This window comes from Neltuma alba, unplaced genomic scaffold (assembly GCF_004799145.2).
Source record: "Neltuma alba isolate B1F8T4 unplaced genomic scaffold, ASM479914v2 tig00010541_pilon, whole genome shotgun sequence".
Classification (NCBI taxonomy): Eukaryota; Viridiplantae; Streptophyta; class Magnoliopsida; order Fabales; family Fabaceae; genus Neltuma; species Neltuma alba.
Window position 1 is genome coordinate 5928 of NW_021635411.1, and position 24049 is coordinate 29976.

General features: G+C 32.2%; 1 protein-coding gene across 1 annotated transcript; it reads right to left on the reverse strand.

The window, feature by feature from the left end:
• Positions 1-20810: 20810 nt before the first annotated feature.
• LOC114756895 (pentatricopeptide repeat-containing protein At5g16860-like) lies at positions 20811-23935 on the reverse strand. The gene has a single exon (XM_028945854.1). It carries the CDS (start codon positions 23853-23855, stop codon positions 21273-21275), a length of 2583 nt encoding a protein of 860 aa, XP_028801687.1. The 5' UTR covers positions 23856-23935; the 3' UTR covers positions 20811-21272.
• Between the last annotated feature and the right edge of the window lie 114 nt (positions 23936-24049).

Here is a 24049-nt window from a genome sequence, read left to right on the forward strand (position 1 = left end):
GGTTAAAATTGATCTTATGTAGTTGTTATGTTGTACTATTTAGTTATAATTTGATCTTATGTAGAGGTTATATTATCCTAGAAAGTCAGTTATTAACAGACATTCCCTAAATTGTCAATAGCTCTCTTTGGGTTATTAATACTCACCGTTGAGGTTGTTAATAAATCTCCGCATTTAAATTTTTCTATAATCCTATTAGGCTTAGTTAAAGTTCTTAATGGTTTTGAAAAGCTTCCCATGTCAGTATTAAAGTTATATTATACTATTTAGTTATAATTTACTTTTATATGCAGGTTATGTGATCCTATAAAGTTTGTCAGCGAATACTGCTTAGGTTGTCAACACTTTCTCATTGGGTTGTTAATAGTCACCACTGAGGTTGTGAATCGTAATAGCAGAGAAAATATGAATTGGAAATCTGAGGGATAATGATATCATTTTACAATTAGAATAAAATACTCTAAGGTCCCTTGGGACCTGCTAGTAATTTTGACATTTTATAAGACTTTGAATGAATAAAATCTTTTTCTTGGGACCTGTGCGTAATTTTCCCTAAAAAAAAAGTTGGGTTCCACCTTAAGGAATTTATTACTCCTCTCTCTCCTGTGTTGCCCGTCGTCTCTTCGTCCACATTATCACCACATGTTCATCAATATGAGCCGCCATGTCATCACCTTGTCCGCATCATCGATATGTGTTGGTTTGAATCTAAGACCTCCTGTACGTGTGTTGAAGCTTTTGCCAATTGAGTTAAGAAGCAACTACGAAATTTTTATACAAAAATAACATATATAATATTTCTAATAACAAATACAAATATATATATAAAATAAATATTATATACATAATTTAATATATTATTATTTATTTGAATTTAATTTTTATATTTTAGTAAAAAAATTCCAATAATTTATATTTTTATTCAAATATTTAACAAAATAATAAGTATACTATATATTTTTATTTTTATTTTCTTTTATAATATTTGTATTTTTTAATTTTATATAATATATTGTTTAAAAATTATGATATATTATATTTTTATTTTAATAACAAGTTTAAAAAATAATTGTTGTATATTTATATTATATTCTTTATGATGGATTAGTGATGGAATTACGACAGAAATCAGTGACGAAAAAATTCCGTCACTAATCATTTAAAACAAAATTAGTGACGGATTTGTGATAGAATTTAGTCCATTGCTAACTTAGTAACGGAATAATATTCAGTCACTAATCCATTGCTAACTTAGTGATAGAGTATAATTTCGTTACTAATCTGTCACTAATTTAGCGACAAAAATTTTTCATCACTAAATTTCATCGCTAATTTTAGTGATGGAATTTGCAAGGGATTAGCGACGGAATAAAATTCCGTCGCTAAATTCCGTCACTAATCCCCTGTTTTTTTATAGTGTAAATTTTTAGTATTTTTTTAAGTGTATATATTAAACAGAAAATTGTTATATTTTAAAGAAGAATTAACACAGTTGAATGTTTTTCTTCATCTGTATAAAATATGTTAAAAGTGTTTTGTAAATAGGACGAGATAGTATGCTGTTATAATAAATAAGAAAAAGAATAAAAGAAAATGTATGGGGAAATGTAACCAGAGAGTATAGCATATGAGAGGAAATCAATTATATATATTATTTAATAAAATTCATATCCTTTTTTGTCATTTTAAAACTAATTTACTTTTTCAATAATAATCCAAATAACTACACTTTTACAAACTGACTTATTTACAAGAATCAATTCAAATATAAATCATATTACCCAATCTAACTTTCACCTAATTTCACTTTTTCAAAAGTCAAATTAAAAATAATAAGCTATCTTTTCTACTACCTATCCAAGTAGAGCCTTAATTAGTTTGGTTGCTCATTGGAATCAGTCAAATTAAATTTGACGATTGATTCAACTTCAATAAATTAAAGTTACTTCTCATATGCGGCTCATCCCAGATGAGGAAAAATAATCAACTTACTAATTAAAAATTACAGATAAAAGGAAAATAGCTAGTGTTCACAATTACTTTAGTAATTGTTAGATTTTTGGTCTTGGATCTGCTCTTGATAGACCGGACTATTAGACTGGATATTAAGAAAATATTCCAATCAAATGTCCAAGCAAAATTATGATATTTTGACTCAATCAAAAATTTTAAATCAAATCTAATCGATTACGATATAAGTTAAATTAATTTATATTGTAAAGATTAAATATATATACATTAGAAATATATATTTAAAATCAATTAAAGTTGATTCTAGATTTAAATTCAAATTCATAATCTTATCAGTTAAAAGATATTTGAATATTAAAATTCAAATTCAAATTGATAAACTTAGTGGATATTTTGTCCTCCCAAAATACCCCTTGCCAAAGATATAGATAGAAGCCTCCATATGTGTTGCTCTAATATTTTCTCTTATGTGTTGATCTACTATGCCACTCAAGTTTAGACTCTAGTAGTCTAAATCTGTGTGAACTGGTCGAGCTCCTGAGAAATAACCCGGATCTGAAAATAAAATAAATCTGACCCCGTACGTGTTTCTTGTTTATATTTAATATTTCTGATAGAAATGAAAACGCTAAGATATATTTTCTAAAGCAAAATAACCATACCGTCAAAAATTCAACCTATGTAGTGTGTGTTGTTTTCCATTATTTAGATGTAATATATGAATCCTATACCCATCATATTATAAATATAAAATTTTTAGAACAAAATGCAACAACTACTAACAAATGTGAAAATCAGAACGAACAAAAATGTTAAATTTTGTCTCCTATACGAAAGCAACACACATAAAATAAAATTTATATCATATTGCAAAATTCTTCAATTTCGTGATCCCATTTGCAATTTTCACACATATCTGGATCATTGTCATTGCCGTCTTTAGTCATGAAGCACCAACTTACAATTCTGAGTCTCCATATATTTGTGCATGGAACATTTTTATACAAATGATCTCTTACTGTCATCGCAAGACTAGCACGCATATTGTTCCACCTCAAATAGCGAACAAATTCTGCAACATTGTTCTTATAACTAAGGAAACATTTCTGATTCCTTTAAAACCTCAAGTATCCCAAAGCTACCTCAAGTTCTTGTGTCCTTAAAATTCTTGTTGTGTCACTGCTCATTAGAACAATCATGGCAAAGGCATGCATTAATCTAGTGTGTCCATTTTGGGCAACCATACAAGCCAAATCCGACCTTTCTCGTAAAGCTCCAAGTCAATGATTCTTGTAAAGCTCCAAGCTAAGTCCCGCTTGATCTGCAATGACTTAAGAATGAATTTTCCTGTCGAATTTCTTGGAATCCAAAGAAGCATGCTTGTATACATGGTCGTCATCTGTTATATTGAGCAGCTCTTTGGAAGTCAGTTTAAGGTGACAGAGGTCAGTGAGTGATTGAGATTCAAATTTTGAAATAATGTGCAGCAATGCCTCCATTGGCAAGCCACAAGCTATGCTGTCAGAATTTTCCTCACAAGTAGTGGTTTCAATCCTTTTAAGCGGTGGTAAATCAACCATAGTCATTGGAATTGCAATCTAGCTGAACCAGAAAAAATTATAATATATATGTCAAAAATATTTTTAAAAAAAGGAAAGAAAAATATAAAAACTAAATAATGCACATATATATTATCATAATAACACTTAATATTTAAATCAAAATATAGTAACTTGATAGATTCTTAAGGAAGAAGTTTTAGAGAGTGAGAAATTAAACAAGAACACAGGACCGAACTAAAACATTAAATTTACAAAAGGAATGCATATAATATAAGCTTGAATCAGCAGATCTTGATGAGTCTTGCTATACACGGAATAAACAATTTTTCAGATTCATTCTAGTTTAAATCAGACAGCTCAATTAATTGGCTAGTATGATTTGTTCTTTTCATACAGAAAGTTCCAAAATATATCGATGATGATATAAGAACTTGTTTATATTGTTCATGATTCAGCTCTTTTAATATTCATCTTCCTACACCCTATGTTGTCGCGTATTACGTTTTGTATATATGAATTGTTTGGTTATGATTAAAAAACAAAAAGAAATTAAATAAACATTATATACGAAAGATCTTAAAATAGCTTACCAAAACTGTATGCTTTACCTGTGCGTTAGAAGTCTCGCTAATTGTGCCTTAGAAGCCTCTTTAATTGAAAGATTGGTTCTGTTCTGTGAGAAAATTTGGATCACTCAACAAGGGGTGTGGGTGTGTGTGTGTATATATTGCCAAAGGAAAGGATAAATCATATATCTATGTATCTATCTATATATGTACATCTCAAGAAGATAGATATGATATGATATATTGGGAAGGGATAAATCTAAAAAACAGAAAACATATAAATAATTATCAAAATGAAAAAAATACGAAAACAGAAATCACGGTATGCTAAAAGTAGCGGATGATTTCTGGACGGGGTGGGGGAATTGATCATCATTTCAGTGAATGGATAGTCATTTATTTAGAGATTTATTTTTCTTTTAAATTTGGTAATTATTTTTAAAAATTACAATTATATGAAAGGATGGGGAAATTAATTGTAATTTGCTCCAAGGTTCAAAAGGTAGGAGGGTTGCCGAAGCAAATGAAATTCAACAAAAATAAAAGAGAGAAGCTTAGAGTTCCACTTTTTTACTTTAAAAAGATAGGTGTCAGAGTGAAAGTTCATCGTAGCCTGAACGAGTTTCTAAAAAGTGCAACATACGTAAATAATTCTCACGGTGTAATATTTGGGATTACTTTTATTATTTGTAGTATTTGGATAAAACAGCCTCACCTTCCCTAAGCAGCTTCCCTCACACTTTACTGTTCATATTTACTGTTTATGTGAACGGTAGCGGCTATGGCTTCATTTGGCATTTGATGCTCAAGAGTGTTGGGCTCCGTGCTTCCTCTCCGTATGTTCGGCCTCATGTTTCATTGACTCAATCACACGTGAGTTGGCAAGCGGGGACCCCCATGGGCTGTGGCTGCAAGCTGTCCCACTGCTTCCTCAAATGTTGTTACGTGCGGAAACTTTTTGCATTTATTTTTCTAGCCAAAGTATATTTTTAGTCCTTTAATTTTATACAAGATTTTATTTTGGTCCTTTAACTTTAAAACGTAAACTTTTGGTTCTCTAACCCTAAAACTGTTAACAAAAAAGATAATATTGAACTCTTGAATGCTAATAAAACAATACTAAATGTTAACATATTAAGTTTAATATTTAAAACAATAATGATTGTTACGAAAAAATTATTATTTAAAACTAACAATTTTAGGATTAAAAGATTAAAAATATATTTTTTAAAGTTAATGAATCAAAATGAAACTTTATGTAAAGTTAAAGGAAAGTATACTTTAGCCTATTTCCTTCATCCTCTTCACTTTCCACTGCTGTATAACACTTGCATAACTCGTCACTTCCACAGACATTTCACTCCATGGTTCATGAAATATCCTTCCTTTAACTTCTCAGAGTATGCACTCGTAATTGTTATGGTTCAAGCAGATCTCGACACAAGCCTGTGGATTTAAAATTTCAACATAATTACTTCGGTTACTATTCATTTGGTAAAATCGGGAAATTTCAAATTCCGTGCCTCAATTTTGGAAATTCATATCTCTTTGGGTACACATCCAATTGAGGTGTTCTACCTATCATTTTAAAGCTTGGGATGTGTGCAACATGTCTGCCAAAATTTATGGCTTGACTCTTTCATTTGATAGGTCAAACTAGAGTTGGACATTGACTACTTCAGCACCTACGTTTTATTCATTAAACAATTCTTACTTTAATTCTCTCCTCATTCGAACATGCAACAACTAGCCTTATGGATTCTCATTCATTCATATACCTTTTCATTCATGTCATAAACATTCTAAACAAATACATTATATCATTGGCATTCATATACATAATTTACACAATAGGAGAATTATACATTAACCAATAGCTTCAATCATTAACATGAATAATTCTCCACTTTCTTCTCCTTCCTTCTCATGCTCTCCTTCATGCAATCATTGTCCATCATACTTGACCTAAAGGAGGGGTGAGATTCGAGAGAATCTCAGTAGCAAACAATAACCATTCAAACATACATGGCAAGCCTGACATTTATAACATGCTTGCAACTTAATATATTTATAAGATAATGACATATTTAGAAATCATCATGCATTTATTATAAAATATATAGGCCTATGACATATTTCAAACACATTCACAATCACAACACACATGAGTTCATAAAATCATATAATATAGAAACATGTCATACATGCAAGCAAATACCAAGCACATAACAGTAAGGTCAAGTTTGTCACCTTGTGTCCTTAAATTTTCTTCTTACTCCTTTTTTGTTTCCAACCATTAAAGTTGCTCGCTCAATCATGTCTAAACCTTCTCTTGGATGCCTTCAAGTTTCTAATCACAGTCACAAGGGTCCCATTACTCATTAGGACCAAGAATTACACAATATGGAAGACTTGTGTCCTTAAACTTAATCCCTTTTTGCTTAATTTATAATGTAGTGTTTTAGCTTTGTAAAAATTGTTCCCTTAAGCCAATCCTACACAATTTTTCCCAAAGAATCCAAATATGAGCTTAGATTCATCAAAATCCAACTCCTTCCCCTAGTTTTAGGTCAAAACCGAAATCTACCACTTAATTTCCAGTTTTAATTCCCATGCTTCCAACTTCATTCTTTCATCTTATCCCTACACAATTTTTCTTTTTAAACACATCAAAATCATCAAAATCAAATCCTATGCATAAGAACCAGGTATGGACGAAATATTTTCTCAAGTTACATAATCATAAAATTCAACCAATTTCAGCATAAACCCACTTGATTCATGTTCCTTTCAAGCCTTTAAACATTATTCTAACATCAATTTCATCCTCCCTCACACTTAACAATTTCATGCAGCACCTCCCCTAAAGGTTTCAAGCTCCCAAAAATCATTAAAATCCATAACCAAGCTCAACAACAACAAGAGTAGTGAAAACTACATCAAAAACCATAAACATACCTTGCTTTAGAGCTTGATGTTGCATGAGACCGCTTGGCCTTTCTTTCTCCCTCTTCTTTCTCTCTCTAGAAACCATTTTTCCAGAGCTTCCCCAAGGTTTCCATGAGCTTGGACGAAATGAGAGGGAGGGGAGGGGGTATTTATAGAAAATAAGACTGAATATGGGCCGTTGATCTTAAAAATGTGTGGCTTGATCTGGATCGTCCATTTTCTCTTTTAATCTTATGGTGACAAGTGTCCTATGATATCATGCTTACCTCATCATGATGACATCATGTTTACATCATCAATCCACATGCTTTTAATCCAACCGTACACATGTCTTGCATCTGACCGTACACGTGTCTTGCATCCAGCCGTACACGTAATACCTTCTTTTCCCATCAAACCGTACACTTGTCTCTTCCATTTTCCTTCATCATTAAGGCATTAAAATAGAGAGGAAATTAATATAAATTTGGGCAAAATACAACCCTTAGGTATTCCTCCACCTATCTTGCCATTCTGCACCGTATAGGGTACTTTTTCGGGCGCTGACTTACCCGGGACCACTGGGACATGTTCTGGTACCATTTTCTCTCCTCAAATAAATTCACATGGCATTATATAACATGCTCAAAGATAGAGTGATCCTCTTTCCTTGTTCTTCCATTAAAATAATTAAAATAATTAATGATATTTATTTCGAAGTGATCTTGACCGAATTCTTTCTACCGATCCACAACTCTGAGAATCTATCTCCGGGTACCAATACTATTTATTCATCACAGAGAATTCCTCTAATTTTTCTTAAGTCAAAAGTCAACCTCTAGACATTTAACTTTGACTTTCCCTGGATAGTATGTAAATAGGCTTTAAATTCCATTAAAGTCAATCTCTTCGCTTTCTGGGGACGGAATTATTTTTAAAACCTGTGATAATTCTCAAGTATTCCCCCCATTTTCTTCCAATTATCTGAGGCCTCCCTATACTTTAAATAATTCATTTTTAATAATATTCAAAATCAATCAAAACCCTGGGAATTCCACAAATTCCTTCTAGGGGTATTTTTGTCATTTTTAGCCTCATACAAGCCTCTGAACCTTATTCCTATTGTTTTGAAATTTTTCTAAAGTGTTCAGGCCTTAACCTATCATTTTCTATTTTCTGGGATTTTTCTGAGATTTTTAGACATAATTTCCATTTTTGCCCTTACTAGCCCAAAACTTTATGAAATTACAGTTTTGCCCCTGGTTGGCTTAATCTCAAAATTCACCTCATTGAGGCCTCCAACATAACTATTGGTATATATTCATCTCTATTTCTTATTCTTTGGCCTCGAGACTTTTTCTGAATATCTAACTTTCTCTTTTCTCAATCCCAGAAAGCTTTCTCTTTGCGATTTAGTCCCTAGAAATCCCTTTATCCTTTTAGAGAATCTTTGGGACTCCTATCATAAGGGGTCTAGTAGCCTCCCAATTCAACCTAATTTCAGTAATTGTGGGCCCAAAATCCGAGATGTGATAGTTCGATATCAGAATCTCTTGTTGCGCTATATTATAACTCGACATGACCTTGCAATATGATGGGCTCGACGAGATTGCTCTATCTGCGGACACTTGGAAGGTGGTCGTGAAAGTGGATAGATAGTTCATCAGGACTGTCTTGTCGTTGGTGGTCAAGTACTCAAAGGCACAACAATCCACGGTAAAAACAAAAAAAAACAAAATTCCAAATGATCAAATAAGGGTAATGGTGGATAAAGTCTATAATAGTCAAGGTGGCACACCAGTTCCCAACCCTATTGATGAGGTTAGATTATTGGCCCAGGCTAAAAAAAGTTTCATTTTGTAGCCAAAAAAACTTATTAGAAAACTAGTAGCAACAATAAAGAAGATAATAATGAAAAAGGTGACAAAGAACAAAGTTCCTATCCTTAATGTCCTTGATGCCGACGTTGCAATTAGATTTGGAAGTTTAGCATTGCTTCATTCCATGGTGTAAGAAATGGAGCAGCTACTAAGTTTCAAAATGCCACAAGGGCTTGTGGGTTTAGAGTTAACATATGATTTCACCATTGACAAGAACAACCTAGTTGAATTCCTCAACTTTAAGTAGCTAGATGCAGTCTTCATGCAGCTAGTCATTTTATAAGTTACAATATCATTTTCTTATGTTATGTTATACTTATGCATGCCATGTCCTAACTTTTTTCTTATTTGAATAATAAACAATTTAGTTGCATTTGCATGGAGAAAGGAAATGAGGGCACATATGGCTTCATGTGTTCTCAAAAAAGTGCAGGAAACATCAAATAGTCCAGAAGCCAAGTCAGTCAACATGATGACCACAATGACCCAGACTAAGAAGAAAATATATTTTGCATTGTACGTTGAAAGATAAGTATACTATTGTATTTGGGACATATACAGATTATATATATGGAATTATAATTAACATGATTTGTATTTTGTAGTTATCATTAGACTCTTCTTGTTCTTGCCCACTATGATAACGACCTCTGCTGGTTTGGTTTCCTCTATGGAGCGCCACAAGACAAAACCAAGGATGTCATTGAGATGTGAGTTTGTGTTTATAAATTTATTGCATATGAAGTTTACGAAAACGTGTTATAATATCATTTTTCTAATTGTTGATAGTGCTTTTCAACGTTTCAACATAGTGACCAAGAAGAAAAAACCACCACTAACATGCATTCTCCCACAAGTATATTGTTCTAAGCTAAGTTTCATGTTTATAAATTTTTTAAATAATCAAAGTTAAATATTCAGTTCTTTTTTTTCATTTTGTTATATCGTTGTCATCTAGGGGTGTTGAATGCAAATATTATGTGATTTGCTATATGGATGATATCATTAAGACAAGGGTTACTAGAAATTAGATGAGGTAAATAGAAGTTACGTACACTATAATTCTTCAATTCTTTCACATTTTTTATCCAGCTGATTGATGACTTTGTTCCTTTTAATTTACAGGCATTTCGAGATAGTGTGAAATAAAAACCCGATGAAATTAACTTAATAAGGGATGCTTTGTTAAGAACATTACTTGAGAATTTGGGTTAATAAATATTTTGAAGTTCAAAATTTTGGTACTGATAGTTCAATATAAGTTTTTTTGTTTATTGTTTACTAGATTTAGTTAAAGTATGGATGGGTTAAGTTGTTGATTATGAGGTCTAGTTGAATAAGGGTATGTTTGGATTGGCGTTGGGCAAAATTGACTTCTAGCTCAACTGACTTTTGTAACTGAAGTTAGAGTAAAAGTCAGTTAGAGTATGTTTGGATAGGTGCTTTTGAAAAGTCAGTTGAAAAAGCTGAAAGTTGTTTGGATAATGAATGAAAAAGTTAGTTTAGTTGTAAAATGACTAAAAAGGGCATGAACTTATTAAATAATAGTTTTTAATTTTTTATGTTTTTAATGTGATAATAGGTTAAAAAAACATATAAAATTATTATGATAAAATATAAATAGTTTAATTGTGAAATTATGAAATAAAAATATTTGTTATGAAGAAAAAGTTGAAAACACATTGTAGATAATTAATTAAATATACATAATAGACAAACATGAATATAAATTAAAATTTATTTGGTCTAAATAAAAACTTATTATGCTAACGAAGGAGATGAGGCAGAGAGAAAAATGTGAGGGTAAATCTGGGATGCTCATTTTTAGTAATCACCGTTTGAAACTACAGTTTGAAAAGTTAGATTTTTCTTCGTTGAGTCTAACTGAGGTTGAAAGCCAGAAGTTGGTTGGAAAAGTTAGCCCAGCCAAACAACAGTTTTGGTCTAACTCAGTTTGCAACCTCAGTTTCACAGATTCCAAGGCACAACTACAGTTTGGAACTGCAATCCAAACATACCCTAAGGATTGGAAGCTTTAGTTATCATAGTGTTAGATTTGAGTTTTAGCATTAAATTCATTGAATTTTAGTTTAAAGGAAATCGTGTTTTAGCTTTGAATTGATTTTGCATTCTTCTAGTCTATTTTGCTGGCTGGAATTGATCTGTTTGGTTTGGTATTGTAGGAAGGCTATATACAAATAAAAAAATTTACATTAAAAAAAAGCTTAAACTTTTCACGGCAGTTATATGTATAATTGCTGTGAAAGGGAGTCCCATAAACGCTATTTATTTAATACTTTCTGTGATGGTTATAGCTTAAAAACTGCCGTGAAAAGTTAATTTTTCACAACGGTCAATAACTGCCATGAAAGTCTATTCTTTTTACGTTGACAATATTTACTATATCTCCAAAACCGCTATAAAAAGTCTTTTTTTAACTGCGGTAAAAGATGTTTTCTAGTGTGATCAACACGATTTCGTCATACGTGTTTTTGTGTATGAATCTTATGGGTATGTCTTTTTTCTGGTTGCAGAACTCGAGAATGCTGTACTTGATCCAGTACTTCAAGGTGGGCTTAGGAGGTGAGGGGTTCACTAGTCCAACCATCACATCTCCATTGCACGTTGGTTCAGGAGCGCAATTTCCTGTTCCCTCCACTATGATGTTTAGCTAGGCTCCATGAAACATGCATTAGTATCTGAAGATGGTTTGTTTAGTCTGTAAGGTCCTGAGTAATAGTTCTCATTGTATAGAGTTCATGGCATCTTCATCAAAAATCATGAGCAATACCAGACATGTTCATTAAGCCCAGAAGTATATATGCAATACCGTTTCACATCCTAATTAGTAGTCTTTGTTGAATATGATTTCATGGTTTCTTCATTAGAAAACATGCACAAGCATGATAGAACATGATTCGCAAGTGTTGTTGTTACGAAGTGCTCTCTGTGACTAATTTGAAGTGAGTCTCTTATGTTGAAATAGTAAGGTACCAACTAATGAAGGTTAACATTATATGTGTTAATCATGTATCAGTGTTCGAAGTCCAACAAATGACCCAACATGCGTCTGCCACACATGGCGGACACAAATCTGGACAAACTTCAACATGAGGAATAAATTGGTTTGATTGGTGAAGACTAGAAGGGTTGCTTGTGATTATCATAATGCAATTTATACTATTCAAAATTTGATATAAATCGGACATAAATTCTATTAAAAAAACTGATATAAATGGTTTCGATTTATAGTTTTTAATATGCAATTTTTAATGATAAATTTATTTTTTTGAAGAGTTCTAGTTATAAAATAATTTTTTAAATTCAGTATTTATTACAACTAAAAATTAATTAAAGTACATGAAAAATTTAAATTCAATATGGACCGTTCAAAATTGACCTAGTTGGTCCAAATTAAGGTGAGCACTTCCTGCTCATCATCAAGATGTTGAGCATAGAATGTGCTCCCACGGGGATCAAATGCACCTCCTCAGCTGCCTTCTCGAATGTATGTGATCATAGCCATTGCTTTCATCTAATGGTTGGAGAAATTTCACTAATCCAAAGGATGTAGTGGAATATCAATCGTAGCTTTTTCTTTAAAAACTAAAACAAAAATTACAATGAGATTCCAAGTAAAAAAACATAATTATTAGTAAGTCATAATAATAAGTGAGTATTTATTATTTACTATTATGAAATTTGTCATTGTAGGCTGTTCTGTTGTCACTTAGACATTTTATTAGTTATACTTCTTACTTGAGATTTCATTATAATTCTCGCTAAACTAAATCCTAACAATTGATCACTTCTAACCAAATAATCTTGTTCTCCCTCGCAGGGTATTGTCTTTGATAGCCAAACCGCTTCTTTCAAGTTTGTGGGCACACAAATATGTATAGAAAGAGATATGTATAGTATAGTATTCTTCAATGGTTATACATGAAGCTCAGATATCATAGAACGCCAATCAAAGGAATCATCAGTGCTGTCTATTAAGATTCATAGCCTGCAAATCACTTGCATTTCATATTGAGCAACCAATACTATTAATTAAGATTTAATAGTATCTAAAATAAACTCTTTCATATTATACCGAATATTGTAACTCGATTTAGATTAGTCAAAAGTAGATATGTATGATTTTCTTTTTGTGTCGGAAGATATGATTATTTAAAATTGGTTGGCATTTTTTTTCCTTAAAAAAATCAGAATGAGTATTATTAATTTTATAAAGTTTGCACTCAGTACAAATCAATGAAACATTTTTGTTTCATAAACTAAAATTTTAAAATATTCAAATTAAAAGTTGCTATTGAGTATTTTACTCCTTTTCCAAGAGAAAAAAGTTTAATACAATATTTGATCCTTATGATTTGTCTTCATTTTGGTTTTGATTTTAGTTTCACACCATAGATTTTGGTCCGTCAAAGAATAAAATGATCCACTATTTTTTTTATTAAAATATAAGAACTAATATTTTAAATAGAAAGAAACTCAAGGGATTGAAACCTATAGTTTTAATTATATAAGAGAGGTTTGGGTAACAAGTGAAGTTTGTGTAAATGACCAAAAATAAAAGAAAGGTTTCTGTATCCCATTTAAATAAAATAGGAGGATGGTTAATGTATTTTACTCTAATTTTTATGTATATAAAAATTAAATATAGATAAAATTTTAAATGAAATATTTTTTCACTCATCTTTTTATTATTCATCATGAAACGTTTGCCTCTTTTTTTTTCCAGAATTTTATTTCATTTTTATCTTGTCAACATTCGAAATATAAATCCAACAATATAATAGACTATAATATGACAGATCAAATTTAAATAAATAAACGTATATTATTATATCTTTAAGAAATATGTTGTTTTATCTCAAAAAAGTTATTTCTTATCCTATAATATTAAAATCTTATTAAAAAATATTATCAATATCACGAGGTAATGCTTTTGATCTTCCACTAAAAAATGTATTTTTTTTTAATTTCAAAAGCAACATTCCTCAATTTTCTGGGACCAACATTACTTGCCTTAAACTATTAATTAATTTATAATATTTACATTTTAATTTTGGTTTCTATAAATGATTATTATTTTTAATATTCTCTTAAATAAATCTCATTCCTTCGAAGTTATTGGCTTATTACTCAGTTAGTGCGGTCGCTCAAATTTGAAACCAATTAAATGTGATGAGTGTTCGACTTTAATAAATTAAATTTACTTGTGATCCATGACTGATTCGAGATTAGAAAAAATTATCAGCTTACTAAAAATTATATATCTTGAGATAAAAGGGAATTAATGTTCACAAACACACACATTGAATCTATATCATATTGGAGAATTCTTCCACTTCGTGATCCCATCTGCAACTCTCACACATGTTTGGATCATTTTCATCATCATCTTCAAAACATAAAGCACCAACTTCCAATTCTAGGTCTCCATGTATTTGTGCATGGAATATTCTTACATAGATGCTCTCTTATTGCCATCACAAGATCAGAACGCATATTGCTCCACGTTAAGTATCGAACAAATTCTGCAACTTCATTCCTACACCTAAGGACACACGTTTGATTCCTTAAAAGTCTCAAGTGTCCCAAAGCCTCATCAAGTTCTTGTGTCCTCAAAAATCCTATTCTTGTTGCGTCGTTGCTCATCAGAACAATCATGGCGAAAGCATACATTGATTTTGGTTGTCCGTTTTGAGCAGCCACACGTACTATATCCAACCCTTTCTCACAATATTCGAAGTCTGTAAAATATGCTACCATACCTTGTCTATAGAGAGATTCTAAATCACCGCTTAATTTGCAATGACTTAAGAATAAAACTTCTGGTGGGTTTTCTTGAAATCGGAAGACAGGGATGCACTTACTAGAAGTTTCCTCAGAAGTAGTGGTTTTAGTCCTTTTGACTGGTCGTGAATCGGCCATGATGGTTGAAATTGCAATCTAGCTGCGCCATAAAAGAAATTGTATTATATATGTGTGTCAAAAATATAAAAACTAAAAAACAGGAACATGGAGAAACTTCGGGCCTGTTTGGATTTGTTTTTTGTTTTTTGTTTTCAAAACATTTTTTAAAAACTGTTTTTGAAAAGAAATTTTAAGAACAAAAAACACAAAAACATGTTTGGTTGATTGTTTTTAAAAATAATTTTTAAAAACAATAAAATATAAAAAATTGTTTAGATGATTAATTTTAAAAATTATTTTTAAAATCAACTTAAATGTGTAAAATTAACCACTTAATAACTTATTATAATATAAACTAATTTAATAAAGCTAGTAAAAAAAACTAATTTAATAAAAATAGAATAGAATGACAAATAAATAACACAAAATTTTCTATTAACTAAACAAAATCTATTATAATTAAGAAAAAGCATATACATTCACTGTACATAAAATTAATCTATAATCATTGTGCATATAAAATCAATCAATTGTAAAATACAAAAACTGAATCAGGTATATGATTGAAAATTGATGTTAAATTGTCAAATACAGATAGTTCATATAAACTAACAATAAAAATATCCCTAAAATAGTTCATGTTAACGTAAGATTACTACTAAACATAGCTTATTACTAAATATAAAACTACAAGTAGTATATCTTTATAAGCTTTCCAACCATGCCTTCTTCCTCTCCATGGGCACAGCCATAAACAACTCCCTATTAACAGAGAGGGTAAATTGTTTCATTGCCTTGACATAAATATCATTAGGGAGGTCCATCTCATTAAACACAACAACACAATCACTAATAGAACAACTAATAGATGATGGGGTTCCAACACTAGCTTCACTTCTTGACCTCCACCTCTCAGCTTTAGCAAGTTAAGCTTCAGCTCTAGCTTTAGATGCCTCAGCCCATGCTTGAATTGCTTCTCCCATTTGCATAGATCTAGGTTCTTTCTTTTTTTTTCTATCAGAGAATTCAATACTTCGTTTTCCTTTATAGTCATATATTCATTTCTTTTTTAACTTATGATCACATGCTTGCCATAAAGCTTGAGAATTACAGAACCCCTATGCAATAACTTTGTCAGCATTTAGGACCCTTTCGCTGTGGGGTAGACAGTGCCTATACTCATACCAAGAATGTGGTCCGTCTGCCATGTAGGACCCGTTTTGATTGTATTGCTTGAGGGAGGGAATAAACTATACATAACAATTGACGAAAAATCTCAATAGTATCCGTTCAATATATTCAATTTGCTCTCAACTATAAAAATAGTTCAACATGCAACCTTTGAATTTCATCTCAACAGTTACTTCTTATTGCTGCCAAGCCATCAGTGTATCCAGCCACACAACAATGAAATACTGTTCGCTCTCTATTTGACAACCCAAAGCAAGAAAGCAAAAGTAAACCCCAGGAAAAAAGATCGTACTCGAAGACTAATGCCAGAAAGATGAATCGACTTAGCGAATCACAATATGGCATTGCCCACTAACTTGAAGTTATGGATAAAGAGGGGAATCCAATCTCTTTCTAGTTTTGGTGATCAAAGCAATGCAAATACGCAAGAGCTGGAGGGAAACGAAGCCGAACCAAAGTCAAAGATCCTTCTTTCTAGTTGTGGGATTCCATCCTCTTTCGTGAATGAAGCTTCAATCCTTAATTCCTTCATATCGAGTGGAGGTCAAAATGTGTATAAGCAAACATTCAAATACTTTTAATATACGTAACTTGACCTTTCCCTTCGCTATTGACTTGGCCCTCTCAACCCACACTCGCTTGTACACATACTTAACTGATCATCCCCCAAAACTAAGCCCTCCCCTGCGTATTCTTTCCCCACATTCCTAGCTTCACTACAAATAACTCCCACCAAATACCACTCATTCCTTCCCCACTATTAATAATAACAACAATATCGACGATAGGCCTTTGGACTGTAAAAAATCAATCTATGATTGGTCAGCTCATCTATTCTATGGATAGACCCCGGCGGTTGACCTGCATATTCCTGACTCTGTTTTTTTTATCTTATTTTATTTGTTTTTGTTTTGCTGCCCTGAAACTTCAATTCAGTGGTGGGATCATCGTAATCCTTTTTAGTAAGTACAATCTTGCTCTAGAGGCATTCATATTTAGACCTCAAATGCTACACAAAAATCCATTAAATGATGTAGATCAAGTTTTAGACAAAGACCCACTAAAATAATCAGACAATGAGAAAGTAGAGGCTAATGATTCACCGATTTAGGACTGAGGAGGGAAGATGAAAGAGATTGGAGACAACAACCACCGAGCGGAGAATACGACGAGCACTGAGCACCGAGACTTGAGGGTGAGGAGAAGGCAAGCACAAGGGTGAGGAGTTAGTGAGCACTCCTGCACTCTTGGCCTCCAATGGCGTCGAGGGAGCAACGAGGGAGCAAAGACGAAGAGTCGGGCGGAGAAAAGTTTTCTGTTGGGAAATAGAAAACCCAAAACAAAAATTTAAAGAACATCTAAAAGTTGTTTCCTATTTTTAGTTTTTTAAAACAAATTTCTATAAATTGTCAAACAGGATTTTTTATTTTTTTGTTTTTAAAAACAAAAAACTGTTTTCAGAATAGGTAAACAAACAGGCCCTAGTACTTATTTAATTACCCAATTAAGAGAACCTGTATATACATGCTTACAGCAACTTCATACTTATTTATTTCTTAGTAGTACGCAAGTACACACACACACACATCGCACCTAATGATTAAAGGAAGGGAGGTGTCAAAAGGACCACACCATAAAATTGGTAAACATAAACGACACTATGGAAATTAAGCAAGTTTGACGGATAAAACAGTAAGAAAACAAGGTGATCCAACCCTCTCGAATTTTTCATGTTACGTTTTGCATATATGAATTGTTTAGTTATGAAAAAAAGGATAAATATTATATACGAAAAATCTCAAAATAGAATCCAAAACTATATGCCTTACCTAGGCCTTAGAAACCTTAATTTTCTGTTCTTTGAGAAACTTTTAGCACTCAAGAAGAGGTTGGGAGGGTGTGTAGACACATTTAGATTTGATGAATCATATTATATATGACAATAAATAAGATATGATATATTAGGAAAGGATAAATATAGATAGAATGGCACACAAAAAAAATCAATCTAAATATATATTGAAGCCATCAGTAATGCTCTGAGTTTTGGTACGCAACTATCTTTATTCAAATAATTAACAACGGCATCTGTTTGTTTGAAGGACAAAACAATAATTATTTCATCTGAAGTTTATAGAATATTTGGATTGATTAGAGTATAAATGAGATAATACGCTAAAAATATTATATTTTGTAGATGTGATTAATTATCCTTATATTTGTACTTTTGAAAAATTATACTCACTCAATAGTTAAATTTAAGAATTTAACTTGTTGTTTACTAAAGTTACATCCGATGATAACATAAAAATTCATCTTATATTGAGCAATCAGAACTATTAAAATTAAAATTCAATAGTACCTAAAATAAACTCTTTTATAAGAAGTTAAAGACAAAGTTATACCAAACATGTTAACTAATCCGAAAAGGATATGGTTATCTAGGACCGGTGGGTATCTAGTTTTGTCTTCTTTTTTTTTTTAATCAGATATGATTAATTTTCATAAAGTGTGCTGTACAAATCAATGAAACATTATTGTTTCATGGACTAAAATCTTAAAAATATTAAAATTAAGTTTTGATGAAGTATTGTACTCCCTTTTTAAGAAGTAAAAAACTTGTGTTAATTACTTTTTTTGACTAGTAAGAGATTCGATTAAAGGGTATTTGGATGAAAAATTTTAAAAATAATTTTACCATATATGAAGTAAATATGAAAGAGAAATTTTATCTTGATTTGCATGAAAGTTTTTTTTTTCAAAGTGTTTTTTGGGACTTCCAAACATCCGCTAAGATAATGAGGGGTTTTAATAAAATTTTCATTGTTGTTTCTTTAAATGGTATATTTAAATTATTCTTAATATTTTTGTGCATATAGAAATTAAATATTGATTAAAAATATTAAATGACGCATTTTTTTCACTCATCTTTTTTATTGTTTATCATGAGAAATTTGTCTTATTTCGCTTTTATCTTCCCAGCATTCAAAATCTAATGAACAGTAAATTATAGAGTAAAATATTCAAACCTCTCTTACATTTTGTCTTTATTATACGAATTTTTTTCCTATTTTGAAAACATACACTTAAGTCCAAACCGTTAACTCCGTTAAAAATATTTTTAAAAAATATTTTTTAATTAAATTTATCTTGAGATACTTATTGTTTATTAACTTACCCCTCATAATACTAAATCCCTAAATTTTGGCTGGAACAATTTTGAACAATTTAAGATTTTTTCCTTTACTTTAATTTTATTGTTTATTTTTACAAATTATTTTTTGTTTAATGTTTTTATCATATTGAGACAGAAAATTATGTAACTTGTAAACATAAAAAAAATTGAATAGAATTATAGAAATGTGATGAATTCTTAAAATGAATATATATATATAATTGATCAAATTAAATAAGTTATAAATGTTTGCAACAATTTTTTTAAAAAAAAAGTTAGATTGTAGATTTAAATGATTTATATGATTTTTCAAACTCACATAATTTATATTATATGATGAAAAAAATAAGCATTTAAAATATGTTCTAGCCATTTAAAAGAAACCTTGAGTTTCAAGGTTCCATGAAGAATTAAAATTATATAATTCTATAAAATAATTAAAATTAATAAATTTTATGACATTAAAAATTTTGAAAATACACGTATTATAGTTATTTTTCGTTGTATCAAAAAATATTTTTTTATATAGATATAAATGTTTAAATAACACTAATGTTGAAAAGGAATATTTTGGTCAAAATAAAAGTTTAAAAGTCAAACTTAATAGTCAACTAACATTTCAATAGACGGAAATGGAGTCTCAAAAGTATAAGAGAGACTTGTGCAACATACATTTTAATTTTAAGGGAGGTTTATATACATTTTCAAAATTGGAAGGAGGTTTATATAATTCAAGTAGAACAAAAGGCTAGTTAATATATTTTACTCTAAATTATAATGACAGATCAAATTTAAACAACACAAATATTATTATATTGTTAAGAAATTGTAGTTTTATCTTAAAATTATTAATTCTTATGCTATAATATTAAAACGTTAAAAAATCTTATCAATATCACGACGTAATGCTCTTGATTTTGCATTAAAAGAAATTATTTTTTCCAACTTCAAAAGTAACATGACTTTCCTAAATTTTCTGGGACCAAATTAGCTTTCTTGAATTATTAATTAATTTATAGTGATATGAGTTTATTGTTAAAACATATTTCTGATTAATAAATTGTTTCATTTAAATAAAAACGAAATATGAAAATACCCAAAAAAGAACCAAATAAATTTAATTACTTCAATGGGATTAAGGCATATGCCAAGCTGCTACGTAATGAGTCATTTTATTTTAAGTTGATTTTACCATTGATGCTTTAGCTGTGTGCCAAGGCTCAAAACTAAAGGTTCCTATTTGGGCGATGAGCAAGTTTCTAGACTACAATTTAATTATCCGATAGTAAAAAAATTACAATTTAACTTTCAGATATATGAAAATTATTTGGGAGATGAGCAAGTTTCCTCACTTTCATTGGGTCATGATTCTAGCAACCAAACAAGGCAATGTCTACTAAATTGCACTACATTTTGTTACTTGACAAATACAATTCCGATGACCTTTCAAATAAAAATCAGGGGATCACAAAAGTCTTGTACAGCAAGAGCTCGCAAGCTGAAAGCAATCTATAAAAAAATTAAATACTCATTAAAGGCCCAAAAAAACAAGGATGAAAATACTAATTGTCAACTTCTGTAAATGGTTTCTAGCATTACTTGGTTAACTACCGATTTGGTTTCAAAATGTTAACCACAGTGAGCCCAATGGGGAGTGGGCCTCACTTATGTCCAAACGAGCTGGAAAACACAGGTTAAAAATAAGTTTAAGGAGGGTAAAATGCACCTGGCAGAAGATAAAGATAAAGAAAAGATATTATCCAAGAATAACTAACTTTGCCAGATGTTAATGTTAGAACAGTCACTCTGTGTGTGTGTGTGTGTGTGTGTGTGTGTGTGTGTGTGTGTGTGTGAGAAAGAGAGAGAGGATCTTGTGGGCAATAAAAGAGGCTCGTAAGCGAGGTGGTATTCGACAAGTTGGTGAGAGAGAACCTGATTTATGGAAAGCCAATATGGAATTCGCATCATTTCTTCTTTTGCTTCCTTGCTCATGCTCTGTACCCACCTAGCCATTTATTCCTCTCCCCTCTTTTGTTGCAGTATTTTGCAAGAAAATATTTTGCTTTACTTATTGTCACCAGTAGCCCTTACATGAGCAGTTTCCCTTCTTGAAATGATGAAAACGGCTTGAGTCTCTTAGAATGATTTCATGTTCAATAATTCTAGATATGTAAGTTAGAGCACTATGGCAATCACCACAGATGCGTAAGTTCTTGTTTATTCGAATAGTTGCCCCAGGAGGTGATGTTAAGATGCCATAAGCAAGTGCCAATTTTTCGCTATGTTCAAAAAGAAGGTCACCTTTTTCTTCGTCATCCACATCATGAAGAGCAAAGCTTGTTTGAGGTACATATCCAAGTACTTTGATTCGTTGAATCAAGTCATAGAGAGTTTCATATATCTGCTGAGATTGGTAATGAGACCTGTCCCCAACAAAGAAGGTTGCTGTGCCCTTCTTTCCTTGGACCCAACTGCAACCAGGTCTTTTCTTCATCCCTGTATGTTTCATTAAACTTCTAATCCTAGCCACATCTTTCCAACGTCTAGCATTAGCGTATATGTTAGAAAGTAATGTATATGACCCATCATTCTCTGACTCCAATTTCACCAATTGATCTGCGGCAAATTCTCCAAGTTCCACATTTGAATGTATCCGACATGCACCAAGCAAGGCCACCCACACTACATGGGTTGGTTCTATGGGCATACTCTGAATAAGTTTCATAGCCTCGCCCAACCGACCAGCACGACCCAAGAGATCAACCATGCAAGCATAATGCTCCTCTCCAGGAACAACCCCAAAATCATTGGTCATTCTATAAAAATAATTGATTCCATGATCCACCATTCCCGAATGACTACAAGCATAAAGCACCACAAGAATTGTTACGCCGTCAACCACTTGACCTTTTTTTCTCATCTCATCGAAAACTAAGAGAGCATCTTCACCTCGTCCATGCATACCATATCCTGTCATTAAAGATGTCCATGATACAGAATTCTTCTCCTCCATGCTGTCAAAAACAATGCGAGCAGCATCTACATCTCCAGATTTAGAATACATGTCTATGAGACAGTTGGCCACAAAAAGAACAACAGAGTCATAATGATTCCTCAACACATAAGCATGGATTTGCCTGCCAAACCTTAATGCTGCCAAACGAGCACAAGCCATTAGAGCACAAGATAAAGTAAAGTCATTAGGCTTTATAGATTTATCCACTTTAAACATTTCAGAAAAAAGTTGTAGTGCCTGGTTGGCATCACCATGTTGGGCATACCCTCCGATCATCACTGTCCAAGTAACCACATCTCTATCTTCTGGAGATATAGAATCAAACATTATACGAGCAGTTTTGTCTATTTTGCATTTAGAATACGTGTCAATCAGACTATTAATTACCATCAGATCATCCCCTGGATCATGTCCTTCTACATTGAGGATAGACTTGATTGCAAAACAATGGGTTTCTTTCCCATGAAGCAAAGCTCCAATAGATGCACAACCTGAAAGTAAAGACACGAGAGTGACCACATTTGGCTGTGACCCACAACTGCACATCTGCCGAAATACATTCAGGGCATCATGACCAAGTCCTCTTTGAGCATATCCTGCTATAACAGCAGTCCAAGTCACAACATCTAAATTAATATTTTCTGCTCGCATCCTCTCAAACAAAGATAGAGCATCTTCAAATTTACCAATCTGAGAATACCCTGTAACCATGGCATTCCAAGAAACGACATCCTTGGCCTTCATCCTCTCAAAAACCTTGCTTGCTTCGTCCATCTTACCACACTTGGCATACATGTCAACCATAGCATTACCCACAAAGACATCATCAACCAATCCACTTCTAATAGCAAACCCGTGAATTTGTTTACCTTCCGATGATGCACCCATTGAAGCACATGCAGGAAGTATATTAACGAGGCTCACAGCATCGGGGAATATCCAATGATCATTAGACATTTTGTCAAACAATTTAAGTGCATTATTGAAATCTTGACCCTGGGCGTAAGCAGAAACAATAGAATTCCAAGAAACCAAGTCCTGAATACCTCTGTAACACAATTCATCGAACATCTTACGTGCATGATGTTGCTCACCACAACGCCCATACATTGCAACCACTGCATTACAAACAAAAACATTCGACTCGAACCCTGCTCGATACACGCTGGCATGAAGCGAAGCACCACGATGGAATGACATGAGCTCACCACAAGCTTTGAAAACAAATGGATAGGTATAATGGTCAGGCATCCAACCCAGTCTCCTCATCCGACGGTAAATTCCCAAAACATGATCAGGAAATCCACAATGAATTGCAGCCCTTATCAATTGATTCCACCAGAAAACATGGAATGAGCAGGGTTCGAGCCGCTCGAGAAGCAAAACAGCATGGAAAGTGGAATTGCAAGCTATGTAGGTGCCAATAAGGTTGCTGAGAAAGTGGAGGAGACCCTGAACTAAGACTTGTTGATGCAAGAGCTTGGCTTGGATCAAGGTCTTGCATTCTTTCAAAATATCAACTGTTATGGGAGGTGGAAGCGAGGATGTTGTAGTAGCTGTAGTAGAAGAGAATAAGAGATGGCGGGCTTTGTGAAAATCTTGTAGCTTGCTGGGTCCTGATCGAAGCCAGGCTAAGAGCATGCTAATGCTAATCTTACCCAGTACCAGAATCTTCCTGCTCAACCTCTAGACATCTCTCACCTAGCTTCCCCGAAGAGGACGGCGCACTAGTACTGGCACACCAGCGACAGACTAAAGAACGAAAGAGAGCGATGGAAGGTAGAACGAGGGACGACAGGAAAAGCGAAACCTATTCAAAATTTTCTCTAAATTTC